The sequence below is a fragment of the Balaenoptera physalus genome, assembly GCF_965194825.1.
Source record: "Balaenoptera physalus genome assembly, chromosome: 4".
Lineage (NCBI taxonomy): Eukaryota > Metazoa > Chordata > Mammalia > Artiodactyla > Balaenopteridae > Balaenoptera > Balaenoptera physalus.
In genome coordinates this window covers 25,509,214-25,529,449 of record NC_138891.1, presented here as the reverse complement: position 1 = coordinate 25,529,449, position 20,236 = coordinate 25,509,214, and the positions used below count along the sequence as shown (strand labels likewise).

The window sequence follows — 20,236 nt, the reverse complement described above, 5'->3', positions numbered from 1 at the left end:
CACGCTGACTGCTTTCCATCCCTCATCACACCAACACTGTTCCTTCCTTAACACAGCCATACTTGCAGCTCCCTGGGCCTGGAGCACTCAGTGCCCTATCTTCACACAGCCAGTCCTACCTTATTACTCAGGTCTCAGCTCAAACATTACCACCACTACAAGGCCCTCCTTGACTACCCTATCTAAAAGAGGCACCTCTCATCCACTTTCTGTCTCACCGCCCGCTTTTTGTTTTTCAGGACCTTTTACCACTGGAAATGATCTTGTTTGATCTTCTGTCTGGTTCCTCCCATTAAGATGTAAATTCCACGAGAAAGACCTTATTCTATTATCACCATATACCCCCCTGCGCCTAGAACAGTGCCAGGTGCGCAGCAAATGCTCAGTTTGTTGATGAACCCTATAAAGGGGATGGTGCACTTGTGCTGATAAGGAAATAGGCATTGTGACCAAGGCCACACAGCTGGGAAGTGATTGGAAGCCACGTTTTGCAACGAGGCAAAGTTGAAGGGAGTCTTTGGAGTCCGGGTATCGTGTTATATTGTTTGGCCAAGTCCTGCTGGGCTACAAAATACAAAGAACTTGGTTCTCAAGGAGGCACTCAGCTTCTGTGAACTTTCTATCAAGCCCTGTAGGAGCTAATCTAGATTTATTTAAGATGATCAAGGTCAGAAATTCTTCTTTAGAAATCACATTCCACCCAAAATATCCAAAAAGCTCTAAGGTCTTGAGGTCTGACAACTAGACTCATTCATACATGAGATGATGGAAGACATTATGTCTAACATTTTGTGTCTTCGCCTCAGTCTTCCTTCTTGCCCTGGGCAGTGTTTGGGTCAGAGGTAAGCATCTGTACAAATCAATGAGAAATATCATTTTAGCCACGATCAGATATTTTATCATGTTTACCTTGCTGTCTTCAACACATTCTGCAAGGAAAGAACTAAAAACTTCAGAGAAAGTGGGGAGGGAAAAAAAAAAAGCACTACAAGGCAATCAGAAGAGGTAAGGAGGTCAGGCAAGTCCTCTATTTTCTCCAAAAGTACATTATATCATCCTCCATATTCAACAAAAGGGTCTGTTTCAACAGAGGTAAAACACCTTCCACACAGACATGAGGAGCTTTGCAAGGTCTTCAAGGGCCTTTGGATCCCCAATGGGTGCATGTAAGGACATCAAGATAAACTGACAAAAGGCCAAAGTCTAGGATAAAGAGGGGTAGGTACTAGTATACTCAGGCACTAGAAATAGCTTGAAGGCTTTTTTTCCTATATTCCAAGGATGTATAAGGTACAAGGAAAGCCACGATGTGATGATCTCTGTAGCTAAGTACTTTGAATTCCATTGTGATAGGCTATGGTACCTGAAGAGAATCATGTGAACTATTCACTGAGTAGGACAATATCAGTGTATGTGCCGTGATTGTTAATCATGAAGACTATTATAAGATAAGCTGTTCTGGAAATACACGGAAACAGATCTAGTAGAATTCTGCAACTTGTCGTGAATGGTACCATAAGCTCTGAAACATACAGCAGGCAGAGTAATTCTTTATCTTAGCACCAAAACTTTCTCTCGTTCTTCATATATTGTTAGTCACCATTTTATTATGTAATAGAAAAAGAATACATTAGATTTCATAATACATGCAAATGAAGAATATTCTGACAGGTTTCGACAAGTTCCACATCAGTCAAGAGAACAGGTAAAAAGATGATTCCCTGCTTAAAGACGTTCTCTAACGTATGCCTACTATTTGAGTTAGTGCAATCAATTCAGAATTCAACCGGTACTTTGACGTTGATGCCTCTTGAGAAGTACTTGAGTGATACTTCCGCTTTGTGGCACACATATATAGTAGTATTTAGCACAGACTTGGTCATGCTGCAGATTTTTCTGGAGAGGACACATTCTTAAAGTAAGATGGATATATCAGGAGAAGTTGAGGATAAGCACCCTATGAAATACATAAGGTACATATGTGATCTCGAAATTTAGAGTTGAAATTCCCATTAGCTAAATGTTGTGATTAGAGACTATAAAGATTAGAAAACCTACTCAGAACACCTTTTGGTTTTTGATACCACACTACACCCTATAAGGGAGGCCTGTATTAGGCCCAGATAGCTAACTTTCCCAGAAGTGAGTAAAGAGTCTGACACATCCTTTATTAAAACTTTAGCATGGCTAAAAACCATCTAAAAAACATCTTCCTAAATGCTTTTTAACAAACTGCTCACACCCAATAGTTATTGCAGCAATGAAACAAAATATGCTGAAAGAAGAAAAATCATCTAATAGCACTTCATGTAACAGGACTATTTAAGCTGCTAAGGTAGCCAATGGATAGTGAGGTACTTATTTGTTTCGATTTCAGTGTTTCAGCTATATGGAGAACGAAATAGTGTTTTTAACCAAAGTTTTGCTCTTCTAGATTCATGTTGGTGCAGCTGCTGAGAACTCCAAAGATCATTACATATGTCCTGAAAGATACTTTACTACAAAGCCATTATTTCTGAGTAGAGTTTAAAGTGTAATTTCCTTTTCAAATTCTATGTAGTTTCAACTCTCCTTTCTAAAAGTAGTTTTAGGGTACATTTCTTATTTCTGCATAATCTGAAAATACAAATCGTAACTTGCAAATATACACAAAATACAGGAGTTCAACTCCCCTCACATTACTAACCCTCTTTTTAGTCTTCCCTCATGCTGTTCTGTCCACTCATTCTGTGAACAGCACATACTGTTGCTCAGCTCTGGTAACTGGTATAGCTTTTCTTCTTTTTTTTTACTTTGAACTTGGTCAAAGAATCCAGTGTTTCATCCTATTTTATACTATTTTCCAGGCTCTTTACACATATACCCTATTTAAGCTGTTTACATTTGGATTTTGCTTTATGAGCTTCCTTTCAGGAACTTTGGTTAATGGAATTCGATAATAACAAGTGACAATTTTAAAAGTATCTTTAAAAACCTGCTTAATGAAAATGTTTTTCTCAAAGGAGATCAAGAATTAAACGTCATCTATAAGACTTGACAGCAAATTATGAAGTGATATTCAGTGTGCAACAAAGCAACACATCCCTAAGTGTAAGTCCACAAAATCTGTTAAATAAATACAAATCAAGTACACAAATATATCTTTTAAAGGTACCAGTACTACAGAATTGTAGTGTTAATCTATTTTTAGTTAAAAGATGTTCCCATCATTAGTCTCCAGGAACACTGAAAGTTTATTAAACTATCACCGTATGACAACTACACGCCAGTGATTTACATGTGATTTCATCCTTACAATAAACAGGCAAGGTTATTGCCATCTTACAGGCAAGAAGAATAGATTCCAAAGGATCACACAGCTAGTAGTGGGGAAGAGCTGGTATTCAAGTTCAAATAAGTTCAAATATAAGGCCACAGACCAGCCTCTTCCTCTTCCTCCCTTATGCTATGCCACATCTCATTTAAAAATCAAAAAGTAAGTTCTTTATTCTAAACAGTTTCATGCTCTGTGTTTTCTAATAGGAAAAAATAACTAAAAAAAAAAAAACTTAAAACAAAAGTTTTTTCTTCCTTTGTGGCAAAATGAGTGTCTAATCTAAACACTGAGTATACTAAATGCCAAAATTTTAGTTTCCTTTTCATCAGGCAATAAATAAACTAAAAAAGCATTTGAGTATGGTCATTTATATTAATACACTACAATTTCAAAATCACATATGCTTTACAAGTGTATTTTGCACCCCATGCTATGAAATGTTGATGTGAAATCATATCATACATAATCATTTAAAGAGAACACAGCACAAAAGTGATTTAAAAAGTCAGTGGTTGGCATATACACTTGGTATTACTTTCTTTTTTAAGTTTTTACTCGAAATAGAAAATGCTAATGTGCCATTTGCAGAAAAAACTTTTCAAATTCTATAAGGAAATATAGAAATTTTAAAAGAAAAAGTAGGCTTTAAAAAAGAACCAATGCACATGCTACCACATGGATGAACCTGAAGGGACATTATGCTAAGTGAAATATGCTAGTCACAAAAAGACAAGTTCTGTATGATTCCACTTACTTGCATGCAGTATCTGGAGTAGTCAAACTCACAGAAAGTAAAAAATGGTGTGGGTGTGGGGATGGGGGAGCAATGTTTAATAGGTACACAGTTTCAGTTTTGTACCATGAAAAGTTCTGGAGACAGGTTGCATAACAATGTGAACATAACTTCACACGACTAAACTGTACACCCAAAAATGGTTAGGATGGTAAATTTTGTTATGAGTATTTTACCACAATTTACAAGATTTTAAAGGAACCAATAAATTATTTTTAATGTGATAGTGATACTGTGGTTATGTTTTTAAAAGAAAACACTTAGAGACATTTAGAGACTAATAACTTGGTATTTGCAGACCGATGGGTACTAGGAATGCTCATCCTATTATTCTACTTTCATATATGTTTGAAAATTGCCTCCATAAAACTGAACAAACTCTCTTTAAAAAGTGGAACCGGGCTTCCCTGGTGGCGCAGTGGTTGAGAGTCTGCCTGCCGATGCGGGGGACGCGGGTTCGAGCCCTGGTCTGGGGGGATCCCACATGCCACGGAGCGGCTGGGCCCGTGAGCCACAGTTGCTGAGCCTGCGCGTCTGGAGCCTGTGCTCCGCAACAGGAGGGGCCGCGATAGTGAGAGGCCCGCGCACCGCGATGAAGAGTGGCTCCCGCTTGCCGCGGCTGGGGAGGGCCCTCGTACGGAGGCGAGGACCCAATATAGCCATAAATAAATAAATAAATCATTAAAAAAAAAAAAAGTGGAACCAATAAGGAACTAAAATTTCCTTATCAAAAAAATCATCTATCATGACAATATTTTATTATGGTTTAAACATGTAAAATGTAGTAACATTTTAGCTATAAATGATAAATACGACACATCACTTATTTCACTTGGGATAACACTGCTGAAAACTAGATACATTAGAAAAACTGTATGGAGAAAATTACATGAACAGTCTAAAGTTTGCTATGAAAACAACGTATTTTATTAAAGTAATTAAAAGTCAAAAAACAACAACAAAAAGGAAATTCCACAACCTTTGTTTGCAACTATATAATCTTTATGTAGAAAAACTATAAAGTGACAGTCTGGAAAGCAACTCCACAATAAACTGAATCCTTACATCAAGAGTAACTAAATTATGGAATCAGTACACCCAAAAGAAATTGTCTTGCTATAGAATATTTCAGCTAAGCTGATTTCAACTGTATTATTCTCATTTCTGAAAATTTGTCTTTCCTGATATTTCAAATCACCAAAGATATAACGTACAAGACCCTGTTGAAGTCAAAGAATAAAACACAAAAATACTCCAAGCACAATTACATATAAAAATGAATGAGGGCATTTATCTACAGATCTACAAAACTATACAAATAACCAATTATACATATAATCCGTGTACACTGACGCTCCATGAGGTGGTACTGAAAAAACACTGAGGCATTGAATTTTCAACACTGGAACATGGCTCACTCTGGACAGCAGCGCATTCCCACCTTTTCGTCCAGCATCACAACACATCCCCTGGGATCTGTATTTGTGTATCATCTAAGTCCTGGGAAGTTGATAACAAAATAAAGAAAAATGCCAAAAGGAAAATGAATTAAATACTCCCTAAAATCTACTCTAAAACATGCATGTGAAATATGAAGAAACCAAGCACTTCATGAGTTTTTATAGTCACATGTTCCTTTAAACTTATACTAGTGTCTTCATTAGTACCTGCACTGAATTTTCTGTAGCTTTTCCATTAATATATAATAGAAGAGGAAAACAACAAAGCAAAAAGAAGCTCTTATTTTCTTACAAAAGTGGTACTATTTATTTTTAAAAACAACTTTTTCTGCTAAAGAAATCACACTGTTGTGGTCATCAGAACAGGTTAAGTCACTTTGACAATACTTATTTTACCTCATTTTTAATAATCATATACTATTATCGTGGCCATGTAATTTTTCAGAACTTATACCACAATGGAGGCAAATATGTGCAGAGTATTTCTAATAAACTATATTGGCTCACGATTAGAATTTCTTTAAAATATTTTCAAGTGCTCAAGAATATTAAAGTTTGTGGGAAAAAATGCAAAAGTCATAAGCAAGTATTTCCTCCCTCTAAGATTCTTTAATTGGGATAAAAGTCTCAGGAATGGTCTGCAATAAAGAAAAACTAGGTCAGTGTATAGTAATTTCTGCAAACTTTAGCAGAAATGCCAAGAACACTCTGAGCCAAATAAAAGTGATGTTTTGGGTCAGGGCTTTTGGTTTTAGTTCTTTAGTCTCTAACTTCTCAACATGTTGCAGTCCAGAAGTGCCCATAAGCTTATTAACAGTAATAAGGAAATACAAAGTCAAAGAAAAGATTCACAAACATGATTTACTTTCTCTCACCTGCTAAAGAATGAGAGATTAAGTGGTATTAACCTGGTAAGGAATCCCTGTGCATGTTAGAGAGTGAAGGGTTTAAGCCACGTCCTTTATAAAAAGAGTAGCCAACAGGATTTCCTCCTACATGTACCTGTGGTAGAGGATAACCGTCTATCACAGAGCTGAAACAGGGTGTTTCCTATAACTGGATGGCCACACCTACAAACATTTTAGCCACCCTGTAGAAGTCTTGCTATCTAATTAAGTGTTTTTTAGACAGGAAACAGGAATAAAATACTATTATAAAAATATGGTAGAGAATATCTCCTCCCTTACAATTCACCAATTTCTGACCGTTAAGAATCCATGGAGAATTAAACACACTTACTCTGGATATTTTCTCATTAAGTTGGAAATAACCTAACACAATACCATTTGCAATTCCAGGGGAAAAAAATCCAATACAATCTAATACGAACATCAGCAAACTTCACAGAATACATATTCTACCAAGCCTACACAATCCCCACCCATCACCCAAAAGGAAGCCAGTCTCACCCACTCTAACTAAGATAGATAAACGATGTTCGTTATATCTCGATGCAGATTAAAAGAACTGCTAAGTCCCACTGCAGTAGAAAAAATACTAAATATAAGCACCCGAAACTGACCTAACAATTTCTACACACTCCTGCTTCTCCAGGATATTTTTTTAAAGAGAGAAAAAGAAGCACTCCTTGCAACTTGACTGGCAAAATCATTTCCTGACTAATTTCTAAGCCTATACTAGATACCAATGAATGACAGAGTGCCCGCAATCACCAGCAACTCAACACTGTTATTTCTGCAAAAAAGGTAATTATATAAAATTCCACTCTCCCAGGCAATGAACAGGGGAGAAAAACATGCTCTTTAAAAATGGCTATATTTGTAGGTTTTTAAAAACCAGCACCAAATGTTCATGTTTAATTATTCTGAGCAACATTTAGTAATTAACACCCTAACAATACGGACAAACAAAAGAGTGAATGATAAAGGAATAACTTTCAAGCAATATTGCATGTTGATAAGAACCACTAAGTAAAATAATCTGATTGGCTCATTTCTACAGCTATTGTAGGTCTGCCCAGTTTGGCAATAACATGCCTCACTGCTCAGCTGATATGCCTACTCCTTGAATCATGAGTACAGCTTTTTTATTTTGTGACTAGGCAAGACTAAGTAAAACAACTTGAAAAGATATTTTTAAAAAACAAGCTAACTCAAAACAATCCATTATTAGAACAGTTTTCTACTCTATTAAGAGGGGGAAAAAACATCAAACCATTGTATAAAGTGCCTAAGTGAAAAACTGAAAGCAAGATTCACAAATAGTAGTAGTGTCAGTTCAAGTCTACATAACCCTTTATTACATTATAGCAATATTATATTCAACATTACACAAGTTTTCTTATTTCTTCCTCATACTGCAATTTATTACCACTGTATTACAGATTCCAACTCTGCAAATGGTTTAAATCCACTTTTTGCACCTTTAATTTACAAACCATTGGATGTTAAGTTTCCTGAAAATTATTTTACTTTTAAATTTTACTTAAAGCTAAACCTAAAACTAAATTCTTTAAAAACAAACCCCAAAAAACCAACAAAGGTGCTTTAAACTGAACCTTGTAGAAATATTCTGATAACAGTGTTTGAAAGACAGCCTACAGAGGGCTGTAAAAGGATAACCTTCAAAAAAAAATTCTATGGCCAACTATTATTAGAAAACTTCTTTTAAGTAAATGAATTAAGTAGATGAAATCGAAAGATGGAAATTTAATTTTTCCCTGAAAATAAGTAGTTGCTCAGGACACAGGTTAAGTGTATTGAAACCATATTGCTTCTTTGGAAAAAGAAAAAAATATTTTAACCAGGCATTGCATTAACAAAAGACTACACCACATTTGCCTAGTCTTTTGATCTCTGGGTATCAGTATTACTTAAGGGAACCTTACCAAAGAAACTGGTTGGCAAACCTACCAAATATGAGTCTCAGGTCCCTAAATTTTGACAGTCATCTTAGTAAATATAAAACTTTAGCTACCTGAACAATGGAGCTTGTAAAGTGCATTAGGTATAAGAAACACAGCAGAAGTGCTAAACTCACTTAAGTAGGACTTTAAGGGACTTGATGTCATCGATAGGGCAAAAAAACAACGTTATAGTTTTCTGTTCAGATTTTATTTGAAATCTAATTCAAATTGTCAAAGCTACAAAAGGGGGGAAGACATCTGTATTATTTTTTGCTAAGTCACAACATCCTAAAACAAAATATTACTACTGCCAGCAGATCCATTATACACATTTTTGATGAAATTCATTAGCACAATAAAAATTTCACCTTGAGAAACAGCCACAATGAAAGTATTTATACAATATAAAACAACGACAGGTCTACAGATGCAGTTACTTATGAGTTTACACATGCATTCACAAACAAAGAAAAACCCCAGGAATGCTCTTTCATTAGATTTTTTTGTTTTTTTGTTTTTTTTTAAAAAACAGACCATTCAGGCACAAAACAAAATCGCATTTCCAATAAGTGACAGCATCTTAAAAATTTATGTCAGTGTTTGTTTTTCTTTGACTTTTTATGAGACCTGTGTGGAGATCGGGACTGGGATCTGGACTTCTTCCCTGATTTTTTAGGGGATCTAGACCGTGATCGCCTAGACCTTTTAGGTGTCCTTGAACCAGATGGAGATCTGAGGAAACAAACAAAAACAATTTAACCAAAGTACTCATGTGATCAAAACTGACTATCCTTAAATTATCTAAAGTGATCTTTAAGAGAGCACAATGAAAGTCACTGAAATAAAAAAGGCTGTAAACTTTCCAAGTTTATACTTTGCCTACCGTGTGCACGCACACACACAGATTTTGTACTTCCTATGCACCGCATCAGTGATCATTGGTGGTATGCATGCTTAGAAAGACAGACTCCTGAGCCTTACCACTGCTCTACTGAATCAAAATCTCAAGAGGTAGGGACTGGGAATTTGCATTTTAACAAGCTCCCCAGATTATATAAGCCAAAGTTCAAAATGGCATCCAAGATCATTCACAAACTTTTAAATGCAGCAGCTTTGCAGCCTATCTTCTTGAAGGGAAAAGAACCAACTACTGCAATATCATTTGAGGGAATCATTTAAGACAGCATAACTCTGTAAGTGCTATTCATGAAAATTACCAAAACAAATAATTATATATACATATATATAATTTTCATGAACATGTATATAAATATATGCACAAGCACCATTTAGAAAAAGAAACTTATCTGTTGTATAAAGATTTTACTAAAAATGGTTACAATAAAAACGTTTTAGGATAAAAAGCAGTTTTAGCTCTCAGAAAAATTCTTCTATAAAACACTAGATAAATAAAACATTTCTGAACCACCTTTCTGGAACTAGGAGGAGAAAAGTATATAACACACTAAATTAAACACTGAAGAAATGGTATCTATGTCCATAAGCCTCTACCCAAGAACTTGCTAATAAGATTACTGTTGGGTGGGGAGGGAGAATGTATTTTTCTTTCAGCCTTGACAAAAATCAAAGAATATTCTATAGAAGCTAAAGAACAGAAAGGAAAGGAAAGCAGCTATCCCTACTCCACAGGAAACTGATGTTTAAAATTCTTGGCTGGTCTTTACTTGTTGGAAGCTTTCTTGTGCTTTAGTCATGACAAGGCTGGGGTGGGGAGATGGGAAGGAAGATTCTAAAATGAAAGTATATCTGTTTGGTTTTCTAAAATCCTTTAAAAAATGGCTGCCAACCAAATTATTTTCAAAAGCTGGTGGAATGACAAGGAAACTGGCATTTCAAGTATTACAAAAAAATGACTTGCGTTTACCTTTTGGCCTTTTTGCTAACATCTCTAGGAGAATCTTTGTGAGATGACCTGGACCGTGAGCTCTCTTTATGAGATCTTTCTGAACGCTCTGATCGCTCCGATTTTGGTGATGGGGATTTCACTCGTCTACCACTGCTACTGCGAGATGGGCTAGGGGACGTACTGTGTCGCCTTTTCCTACGGAACAAAGCCCCCAAAACATTCCATAAGTGAGCAAAGGATCAGGTATTCATTTTCCTTCTACTAAATTAGCTTTTAATTCCTACCAGCTTACACTATCTTTATTTTCACTAACCTTATTAATGTTATTTTCCAACAACATTCAAAGCCTTTTATACTAAGAACAAATAAGTCTTAAAGATAGGTTGATCTAGACAAAAACTGAATTCAACTAAATTAGATTTTCTCCTGCTCTAAGAAAGATTATTGGAACAATGGACCAAATTTCATCAAGGTCTCTGATTAGACAATAGTGTTTTTTAAAATGTTAATTTCCTGCTCTTGAAACTTTTTTGTTGTTGTTGTTTGATCTTGAAACTTTTATAGTAGTTAAGTATAAAAACGGGGCATCATGTAGGCACACTACTCTTAAATGATTGGGGATGAGGGGGGAAAGGAAGAGGAAGAAGAAAATAAAGCAAAAGGAGAAATATTTTAACATTGGGGGAATGTGGGTGAAGGATATCTGGGAATCCTTTATACTATTCTTGCAACTTTTCTATAAATCTGAAATTATATCAAGATAATAATAAAAAACAAAAAAGTGATAGATTTACTACTTAACCAATTAGTATAACTGTTACTTGTAACTATATGTAGAGTGACTGAGCCAAATTTTTTTTCTTGGCATTTGCTTGGTTTTTATTAGGAAAACCTCAATTCTGTTAACTGAAGTAATTTTCTCTACTAATCAGAGATTTAGGAACTGTGAAAGTAAGAAATAAAAACTAAAAGAGAAATGATTTTGATTAGAATAAAGACTTAAAGTGAGGACCAAGTCCCTATGGCCTATGTACACAAACTCCCTTTACAAACAGGACCAGGAGACTCAAGTTTACAGATATCAGCCTCAGCACAGAAGAAAAGCTTATATTGGAGGCAACAGGTAAGATCTAGCAGGCTGTTTAGTTATTTAAGTCTTAGGTTTGATACCTAATACAGTAACTGAATTCTTGCACTGAACTAAGGCTAAGGTACCATACGAACCATGTAAAGGGATGATGTCCCAGATAACTAAGCCAAGTGCCAACTGACTGCCCCATTTCTCAGCTAATTCTGCCTCCTGCAGGCAGAAGCCAAACATGTTTACCACACACACAAAAATACTTTTCCAGTTTGTTGGCACCAGTGATGAAAATATTACAAAATGAAACATGATTCTAAATCCTGAAACCAGTATAGGCATTAAATGAGAAATGTTATACCTTTCTTTCCTTGTTGGAGTACACTCATCTTTTTCCTTCTTGTCTTTGGATCGAGATTCCAATTTTTCTTTATCCTTCTTATCTCTTTCTCGTTCTCTTTCTAATTCTTTCTCTTTCTCCTGTTGTTTTTTTTTTAAAGAGAAAGTATTTAGCCATTAAAAACACCAACCTGGTTAATCTCATTTATGAAACAATATTGCCTCTTCTAGTTAACTATTTTTTAAATTACTATTGAAGGTATAACTATTTTTTTTAAATACCTACTCTTCCAGAAAACCAGTCATTTCTTCTACTCTTCTACTTATACTGAATAATAATAGTGATGCCAGAGACAGCAGCTAAACATTTTCTGAGTGCCTACCACAGGCCAAGCAATTAATAAACAATTTTCCATATACCATTTCATGTAATTCTTCAAAACATGCCTAGGAATAGCACTATCCTCATTCTAGAGATGAAAAATGAGACTCAGAAAGGCTAAGTACCATGCCTGTGGTCATACAGGATGGTGAAGTCAGGATTTGAGCCAAAGCTCTAGAGCCAGGGCTCTCTTAGCCACTACCTATAGAGTGCTGTCCCTCCACTTTAAAAAAAATTGGAAAAAGCTAACAGTACAATGACCTTTCCAACTCAGACTGCAATAAAATTGTCAATAGTGATTCTAATGGTACAGCAAGTTGATTTAATCAAAGGAAAGCCCTTACAAAGTAATATGTTGAAAAGGAGAAAGAGCTATTCACAATAATCGGCCATCAGATAATACTATTAGTGAGAAACAAGTACCAATCATATTGGAAATTTTAAATCCTAATTTATAAAAGTACAAACTGACTACATGACTATATAATTATATAAACCAAAAAATAACTTATTTGCTTAATCCCCAACTGCTACAACTGCCACTTCTCACTTGAAATTATGATTTCTATTGATAATTAAAGGAGTGGCTATAGACAATGAACCCACAAAGCCAACTCAGCTCTCCACTAACAGGAATTAAATTTCTCTATGATTTGTATGCATCAAGAAAGCTAACTGATATCTGATAAAAAGCCTACACGAGATGCTGGCACATGTTTTCCATAAGGGCCAGGTGGTGAATATTTTCTTTGTGGGCCACAACCGGTCTACTCTACCACTTTAGTCCAAAACCCACAATAGATAATACGCAGATAATAAGTGAAGGGGTATGGCTGTGTTTTAATAAGTTTATTTACAAAAAAGAGGTGATGGCCCTAGTCTGCTGACCCCTAGTATATACCTTCAAAAAATACATTCTTCCCTCCAATTACAACCATGGAATGCAAGGAGACTAAAATGGTAATACATGTATTACTACATTAGACCCAGTGGGCATCTCAAGGTGTAGTCTTCCATGCAGATCAAACATCTACCACCATCTCCAAAGGGACTCGTGGGGTTCCGATACATAACATCTTTTTTTTAAAAAAAACAACTCATTTATCTTTTTTCCAAATACAACATACTGAGCACAAATTTAAAAAGTGATGCTGAGGAGACTGAATTCCTCTGGTGATCTGTAGGATACATTTTCCTGATCGATACTTTCATAGGAATCAGACTACAGTTAAAACACTCAAGATGTTTTAAACACTTTAATTCAATAATAAAGAGTAATGCAGCTATTATCTAATTCACAATCCTGCAAAATTGGGACTTATCAACCCAGTTCCACAGAGTAAAAGCAGGTTTCAGTGGCGTGCCTGGGAGCGCACAGCAGACAGCGGCGCCGGGAGTCCACAGTGCTGCACAGCGACGAGCTGCTTTACCATACTGTTGTGCTCCCGTCACCATTAATAGGTTTGTATGATTTTAAGCTCCCTTCTAGTTGTTTCTATTTCTCTCTATAATCTTTTATTTGTAATGACAGTCAAGATATAGGTAAAAATTAATAGCACTTCCAATAAAATTCCTAGGTTCTTTCAACAATTATCATGTAGGCCTCCTTGTTCTAAAATTCTCTGTATATCCCTACACACTTTTTTATGTATAAGAATACGAGGTCCCTCAAAAGCTTAGAACTCACAGATGAGATGTTCTGCCACTTGCTGTCCCTCCTTGGACACAATGGAAAAGGAGTCCTAAATGAAATTCCCAAACCCTAACTCCATCTGTGACCCTGTGCTACTTCTCAGGGTTGTTGGTGTTTCACTGTCACAAATGTGACTCTTTCTATAGGATCTTCCAGTTCTGAAAGCATGTTCTTAGCAGGATTTCATGCTCCACAGGTAGTATCAGGAATAAAACAGTGTGCTGTTGCCCTAAGACTGCTTTCCACGCTGAAATAACTGTAAAACGTCAAGTTTCAAATGTCCCTAGTTAGCTACCAATATTCAGCATTTAGACAAAGGATATAATTTGAAATATTCTTTTCCTTAAATACCCCAACATATCAATATTGTAGGCAGTCAAACAAATAACTCTGGAAAATGCATATTACTGCATATACTTATTCCTTACTCGTTGAAGAAGTTTGTCTCTGTAGTGTTCTACTTGTTCCTGAAAGCTCTGGCCTGGTTTTTTAGGTCTTTTTCCAGATTCTAATTCATCTTGAAACTTCATAACTTTGAGCTGTGAAATAACACATATTTAAAATAAATCTTTTTATCACTATAGCTTCTCAAGCAGTGCTTTGCTCCTTTAAAAAACACTCTCTTCTTTGAAACAAGTGTATAAAAACGAAAAGCAGAAGTATAGCAACATAAAACATAAAAACATACAGTAACTGATTAAGGACTCAGTCAAAATATAACATCAATGTGTAACTCTCTAATCGGAAGGCCACTTGTCAGACAAGCCCAACTATGCAGAATTCAAGTAATCAGACTCTGGCCCACGTGCTCTCTGCAGAGCCACACGAGATGACTTGACAAAAATGACTGTTCTAATTTGTGGTAAATCAGTTTAAGAGTTAAGCATCCCAGAGTCAAACAACAGACCTGAATGTTACTTTGGTGAAAGAAAGGCATTCCTAGAGCACCTTTTGAAGATTATTATAAAATCCCTAGCTACAGTTCCTGCTGATGTGGCCTAACCCAGGCACAAGCACAAGTCCAGGGCACCCAGAAAACAGGTCACAAAGGTCCCAACTCAAAAGAGAGCAGCCCATGGGATGACTTGTTAGCCATCTATCCCCTGGCTGCCCTGGGACAGTGCCGAGTGTATCACCTTTCCCCTCAACTATTCACTCTTTCCTCAGGGATGAGGGCAGAAAAGGGATCTTTCTACTTCAACAACAAAGAAGACCCTTCACCTGGCTCCCCACCTAGTGTTCCACTCCTCCAACCCTTATGATAGAAACGGAGACAACAGCAGAATGAGAAAAGAAAACGCCAGCCTAGGCACTGCTCTAAGCAGAATCTGAAAGATTAAGAACTTGCTTCCAGTAAACACTGTAATTTATGGCTGCATGTTTTCTAAGTGCTTTGCAGAGAATGTCAATATTTTATAACACAAATCCTTTGGTTTTTATTAATCCCATGGTAAAAAATATTCAGCTATAGACGTCTTTATTACGACACATGTGGGGAAGAAAAGAGCTTTTAGAAAGAAAAACTACACTATAAATATACATTATACATACTATATATACTATAGTATATAATAAAACTAATTAGAACTTAATTCTTTATTTAAGGGTTCTCCAATAAAAAGGTATTCACTGAATTCTCAATTCAGAAACTGACATTTGAATTTAGGGGCAGAGAAGAAAGCGTGCATGAATAAAGCTCATGAGCCCTGAGTTCTAGTTCAAATTTGCCACCAGTTGTGGACCTTTACTCAGGTGACTAAATCTCAGAGTAAATAAGGGAGAAGAATAGATAATTCTATAACAAAGCCAAGATCTACATTTTAAAATCAGGATTTGGCTCACGTTCAAATCCCAAAAGGCTAAGTAAATTGCGATAGGGTAGCCACTATGAGAGCAGGATGAACAATTGCTGAGTATCTAACAAAGAGAGAGGCCAGATTCTCAAAGAACATATAAAGTAGGGAAATGTATATATATACACATATATATGTATATATATGTAATGTATATGTAGGGAAATGTGTGTATATATATATATGTATATAATGTATATATATGTATATATATAAGGTGTGTTGGTATGTGCACCTCTGTGTATGCATGTATAGCACATATCAGTATATACATATACAGTGTAGAACCATCCAAATTAACAAAAAAGTTGTATCATACGGTTTTCTTTCAAGTCAATAAAAAAACAGAACATTTAGAAACAGTCTGTTTTGGCATTTATAAGAGGGTAATTCAATTATCAAGAAAATACATTGTTTACTGAACTCAATCTTTGTTTCTACTCCAACAGATCCATCAGGTCAGTAAGGCACAGTTCAGTAAGACTGGGAGAGTGCAGCTTGAAAAAGGTCCACGGGTGAGCACATTCACTGATAACACAACATCTTATTCCCCTACAATTTTATAAAGAATGTATATGAATATACCTCAGGAAAAATGAATCAACTTACTAACTCTGAAAATCCCTCCTCTCTACTTAAAATTGACATCATACTGATTCTGTGTAAGGTTGAAACAAAACGTTTTCTCTATTAACTTTTTGGCTTGGTGATATCGAGAAAGAGGTGGGCAAGAACTTGTACCAGCCCAACAGTGAGTAAGTGGAGAAGTGGAAATTAAGGTGGTAGGTATTATAAGTTAGTAAGAGGAACAGCACTGACAACCAGTAGCATATAAAATACTGTTAAATGAATGGACAGAGTATTAAAATTCACTCTCATGTACACTTTTGAGATTCTGGACTGACTGCTACACGATTGCTAATATTTACTGGGAATGTTCCACCACCTTGGGGCAAGAAATAAGGAAGTCTCCCATTACAGAACCCTCCCCTCACTGACGTGTCTGAATACCTTTGGTAATTTTAAAAAGGCATTATAATAGAAAAGGGAATGGAGAGAGAGAAGTCTTGAGAGTTTGGATTCCCACTTAAGTTATTCCCCTTCTTATTGTTAAGCCCCGATCAACGTCTACTCTCTCCCCATCACTCGTGCAGACACTGAAAATGAGCCTACTATAGTACCATGTATACATAACTTGAACGTGTCAGAAAATATCTCACTTTTTTTGTTACATACTATTTATGCTCAAAATGTGATGGATTTCATAATGTGAGATATAATCTATTCATTACATCAATATCTGCAGAGGGTCTCCTATGTGCCAGGCACTGGAGATACGATGTTGAACAGACAACAGACATGGTCCCTTACCCTTGCAGAAATCACAGCCTAGTGGGGAACACACTAAACAAGCAAGCAAGAAAAAAAAAAAAAAAACACATACCACAACACATGTAAAATCGTAACAGAAAGACAGAAGAGATGCTTGAACTAAGAGACCTGAAGGAAGACAGCTGGTATGAAGGTTTCCAGACAGAGAGGGAACAGTATGGACCAAGGTATGATGCTAAGAGGAAGCACAGTTTGGTGGGAAAAGTGAAAGGCGGCCAGTGTAGTGTAGTTTAAACTTCAATGCAATACTAACCTCAATTTCACGGAGTTTAGCTCGTTTTTCCTCACTCATTTCAGAGTACTTAGAGAACTTGGACTCAGTCATTTCTTCTTTGATTGGATTAGAGTACAAATGATGTTCTTCAGATTTGGAACTCTGAGTATCTTCTTCATCTTCACTTTCTTCTTCTTGACTTTGGAAATAAATAAGCAGAATACATTGTATGTCACGACAACAAGGAAAAAAATTACATTTTACAGTACAGCTTTTTGATTTTTTCACTGCCTTAGAGCTTAAATAATGTTAACAAAACATAAGAGGACAATTCATCACTAAAACATTTTTTTACTAAATATCTGATCAAATAACAATTTTATAAAACTCTTATGTTTCCTCCATAGAAAAAATCTGAGCTTCAACATAATCACACTTCTAAAAATTCTGCTTATGTTAATGTTATTTCTGTGCTTTTCATTCTGCCACAAACTTTCCTTTCAACTGTTAAATGAAATGAATAATCAATCAGTGATTTCTGCATACTTCATAGTTCAGAATGATTTCATGATGGTCAATGTTTAAAAAGCCAAATGTTTACCCTTCCTTCAGCAGAGCCTGTAAGCTAGAAAATACATAAGTTTGAGTCACAGAGTTTCTATGCAGCAAGTAAAAGACCTTATCTAATTAACACATAACCCTAAGAATAAAACAGTGTATTAATTTTAAATTTTAGCACACATTAGTATTCATGTCATAGTTGATTATGAAAGTTGTATTGGTTCTATGTCAGATAAAAAGAAAATGATAAACTAAGTGACTACCATAGCTAAGGATACAACGAAGAAAAATTCTCCTGTCCTTCCAGAAGCAATCAAGTGGAAACAGACAGGGAAGCAACTATGACAAGCTGCTCATCATTGCCAGGATAGGATTAACAAATGTTCTTCAATGTTCTTGAAGCACAAAGAATGATGGGACTTTAAAAAAAAAAAAAAAAAAAGTCGTATGCTCTGGGACTGGGCCTTGTGAGTGTAAATGTTGGATCTGGGCAAAACAAGTCTTCCATGTACAAAGTCAAAATGTTTATGTATATACAAACAAAATTCCTCATAAACAATATTGTGATATGAACATTACTGGCACAGCCTAGAATATATGCCATTTTCCCTTAATATTTGAACCTGATAAGCCTTTATATATTGGTATTTGGGTACTATACTCTACCATGAATAAGAGGAGTTCTTTTAGTATATATTTAAAACTATTCATAATAATATAAAAACAATTATAACCAAATTCTTTCCAAATAAAATTTTAATTATTTTAGAGTCACACACTGAATGAGAAAAATTTAAGCAAGCTAGATAAAAATAAAGAGAGGACTATGCTACTAGCTTTTTTATTTCTCATCTAAAGGTCCTTTCTAGAATACCAATAAAATATTTTTCACACTTTATACTCTCAGAGCCCCACAAATTATTAGTAGCACATATAGGCACAACTCAATACAATACTTAGGTGAGGAAAAAAGAGGAAAAAGTCAAAACCAACGATTAAAAAACATATTCTTTTCAGAAATAAACTTTTACTTAATATTTCTCATTAATTTGTCAGAAACTTCCTAAATGCAGTTCTTAGCTAATTTTTTAAAAGACGAGAATTTCCTGTTTTATGGTGCAAAATAGTTTTACAAGGGTCTCAGATGCTTTTAGTGGTTAAACTGTGTGTGTGTGTGTGTGTGTGTGTAAATACAGATTATTTACTGAAGGATTATTCTGGAAAGAGTTAATCAATAAAGATGCAACATAGCTAATGAAACTGTGTTATCTATGCAATGGAGATTACTCAACCAATTCCAGCCTGTTATTTACAATTTTTTCAAAAAATTTTTTTTGCAATTTGAAATATTCCTTGATAAACTTCCTTGTACACTTATCTGAATGTTTGCAGAATACACAGCAGATAAACATATGGACTGACATGGAATAACAAAACCCATGATACTTGAGTGAAAAACATGGGTCACAGAATAATATGTACAATATTACATAACTTATGCTTTAAATAGATATGCATGTTTTTATACACACAGAGAAAGAATATAGGTGGCTAGGCACTAAACACTAATCATATTATTTACGACTTTTAAAATGAACTACACAATTTGAGAATTTAAAATACATACATACTTTACAGCTGCTATTTAAATTTTGTAAGGCCTGAGTGATCTGTTCTAACTGGCTTTGACTTTAGCTCTTAGTTACCAGCTCTAGGTTCAGATCTCACCACGGCCTCATCTTGCTCTTCTTTTAAAGAACTGGAAATTCAAGACTCTAAACCCATACAGAATTCACTACCAACGAATTAAATTACTATTGGAACTTTTCTCCAAAGCATTAGTAGTGCTATATATATATTTTTAATCACCTTTCTGCCACAAAGACAATAATTACTAGTGTCAAAAAGCAGCTCCAGGGCTTCCCTGGTGGTGCAGTGGTTGGGAATCCGCCTGCCAATGCAGGGGACACGGGTTCGAGCCCTGGTCCGGGAAGATCCCACATGCCGCAGAGCAACTAAGCCCGTGCACCACAACTACCGAGCCTGTGCTCTAGAGCCCGCGAGCCACAGCTACTGAAGCCCGCGTGCCTAGAGCCCGTGCTCCACAAGAGAAGCCACTGCAATGAGAAGCCCGCGCACCGCAACTAGAGAAAGCCTGCGCGCAGCAACGAAGACCCAACTCAGCACCACCACCCCCAAAAAAAGCAGCTCCTTGGTAAAAAGGCATTTTGGATTCAGCCACTAGAGAGCAGCAGTGAGGCGCAAGAAAATTTCAAGGACCAGAAAGCAGTAGTATGTGAAAAAGTATTTTTCCCTGCTTTGTACTTTCAAAAAGTTATTTTCACGTTATCATGACTTACTTGGAGCTCCTAGGAAACATCAAAAATATAAATTATACTTTCAGTGATCCATGCTTCAC

General features: G+C 35.8%; 1 protein-coding gene across 6 annotated transcripts in view; it reads right to left on the bottom strand.

Moving 5' to 3' along the window:
• Positions 1-5,373: 5,373 nt before the first annotated feature.
• The window catches only part of U2SURP (U2 snRNP associated SURP domain containing), a 55,898-nt gene continuing 41,035 nt past the window's right edge, over positions 5,374-20,236 (bottom strand). For 5 of the 6 annotated variants that reach the window (XM_082461178.1, XM_082461179.1, XM_082461180.1 and 2 more), the window contains 5 exons: positions 17,296-17,455; positions 14,226-14,336; positions 11,745-11,863; positions 10,321-10,497; positions 5,374-9,167 (listed from right to left, as the gene is read on the bottom strand). In XM_082461178.1, the coding sequence (XP_082317304.1) occupies positions 9,029-9,167; positions 10,321-10,497; positions 11,745-11,863; positions 14,226-14,336; positions 17,296-17,455 (706 nt within the window). In that variant the 3' untranslated portion in view covers positions 5,374-9,028. The remainder of the gene's footprint in view (positions 9,168-10,320; positions 10,498-11,744; positions 11,864-14,225; positions 14,337-17,295; positions 17,456-20,236) is intronic. The other variant, XM_082461182.1, reaches the window with a different exon arrangement.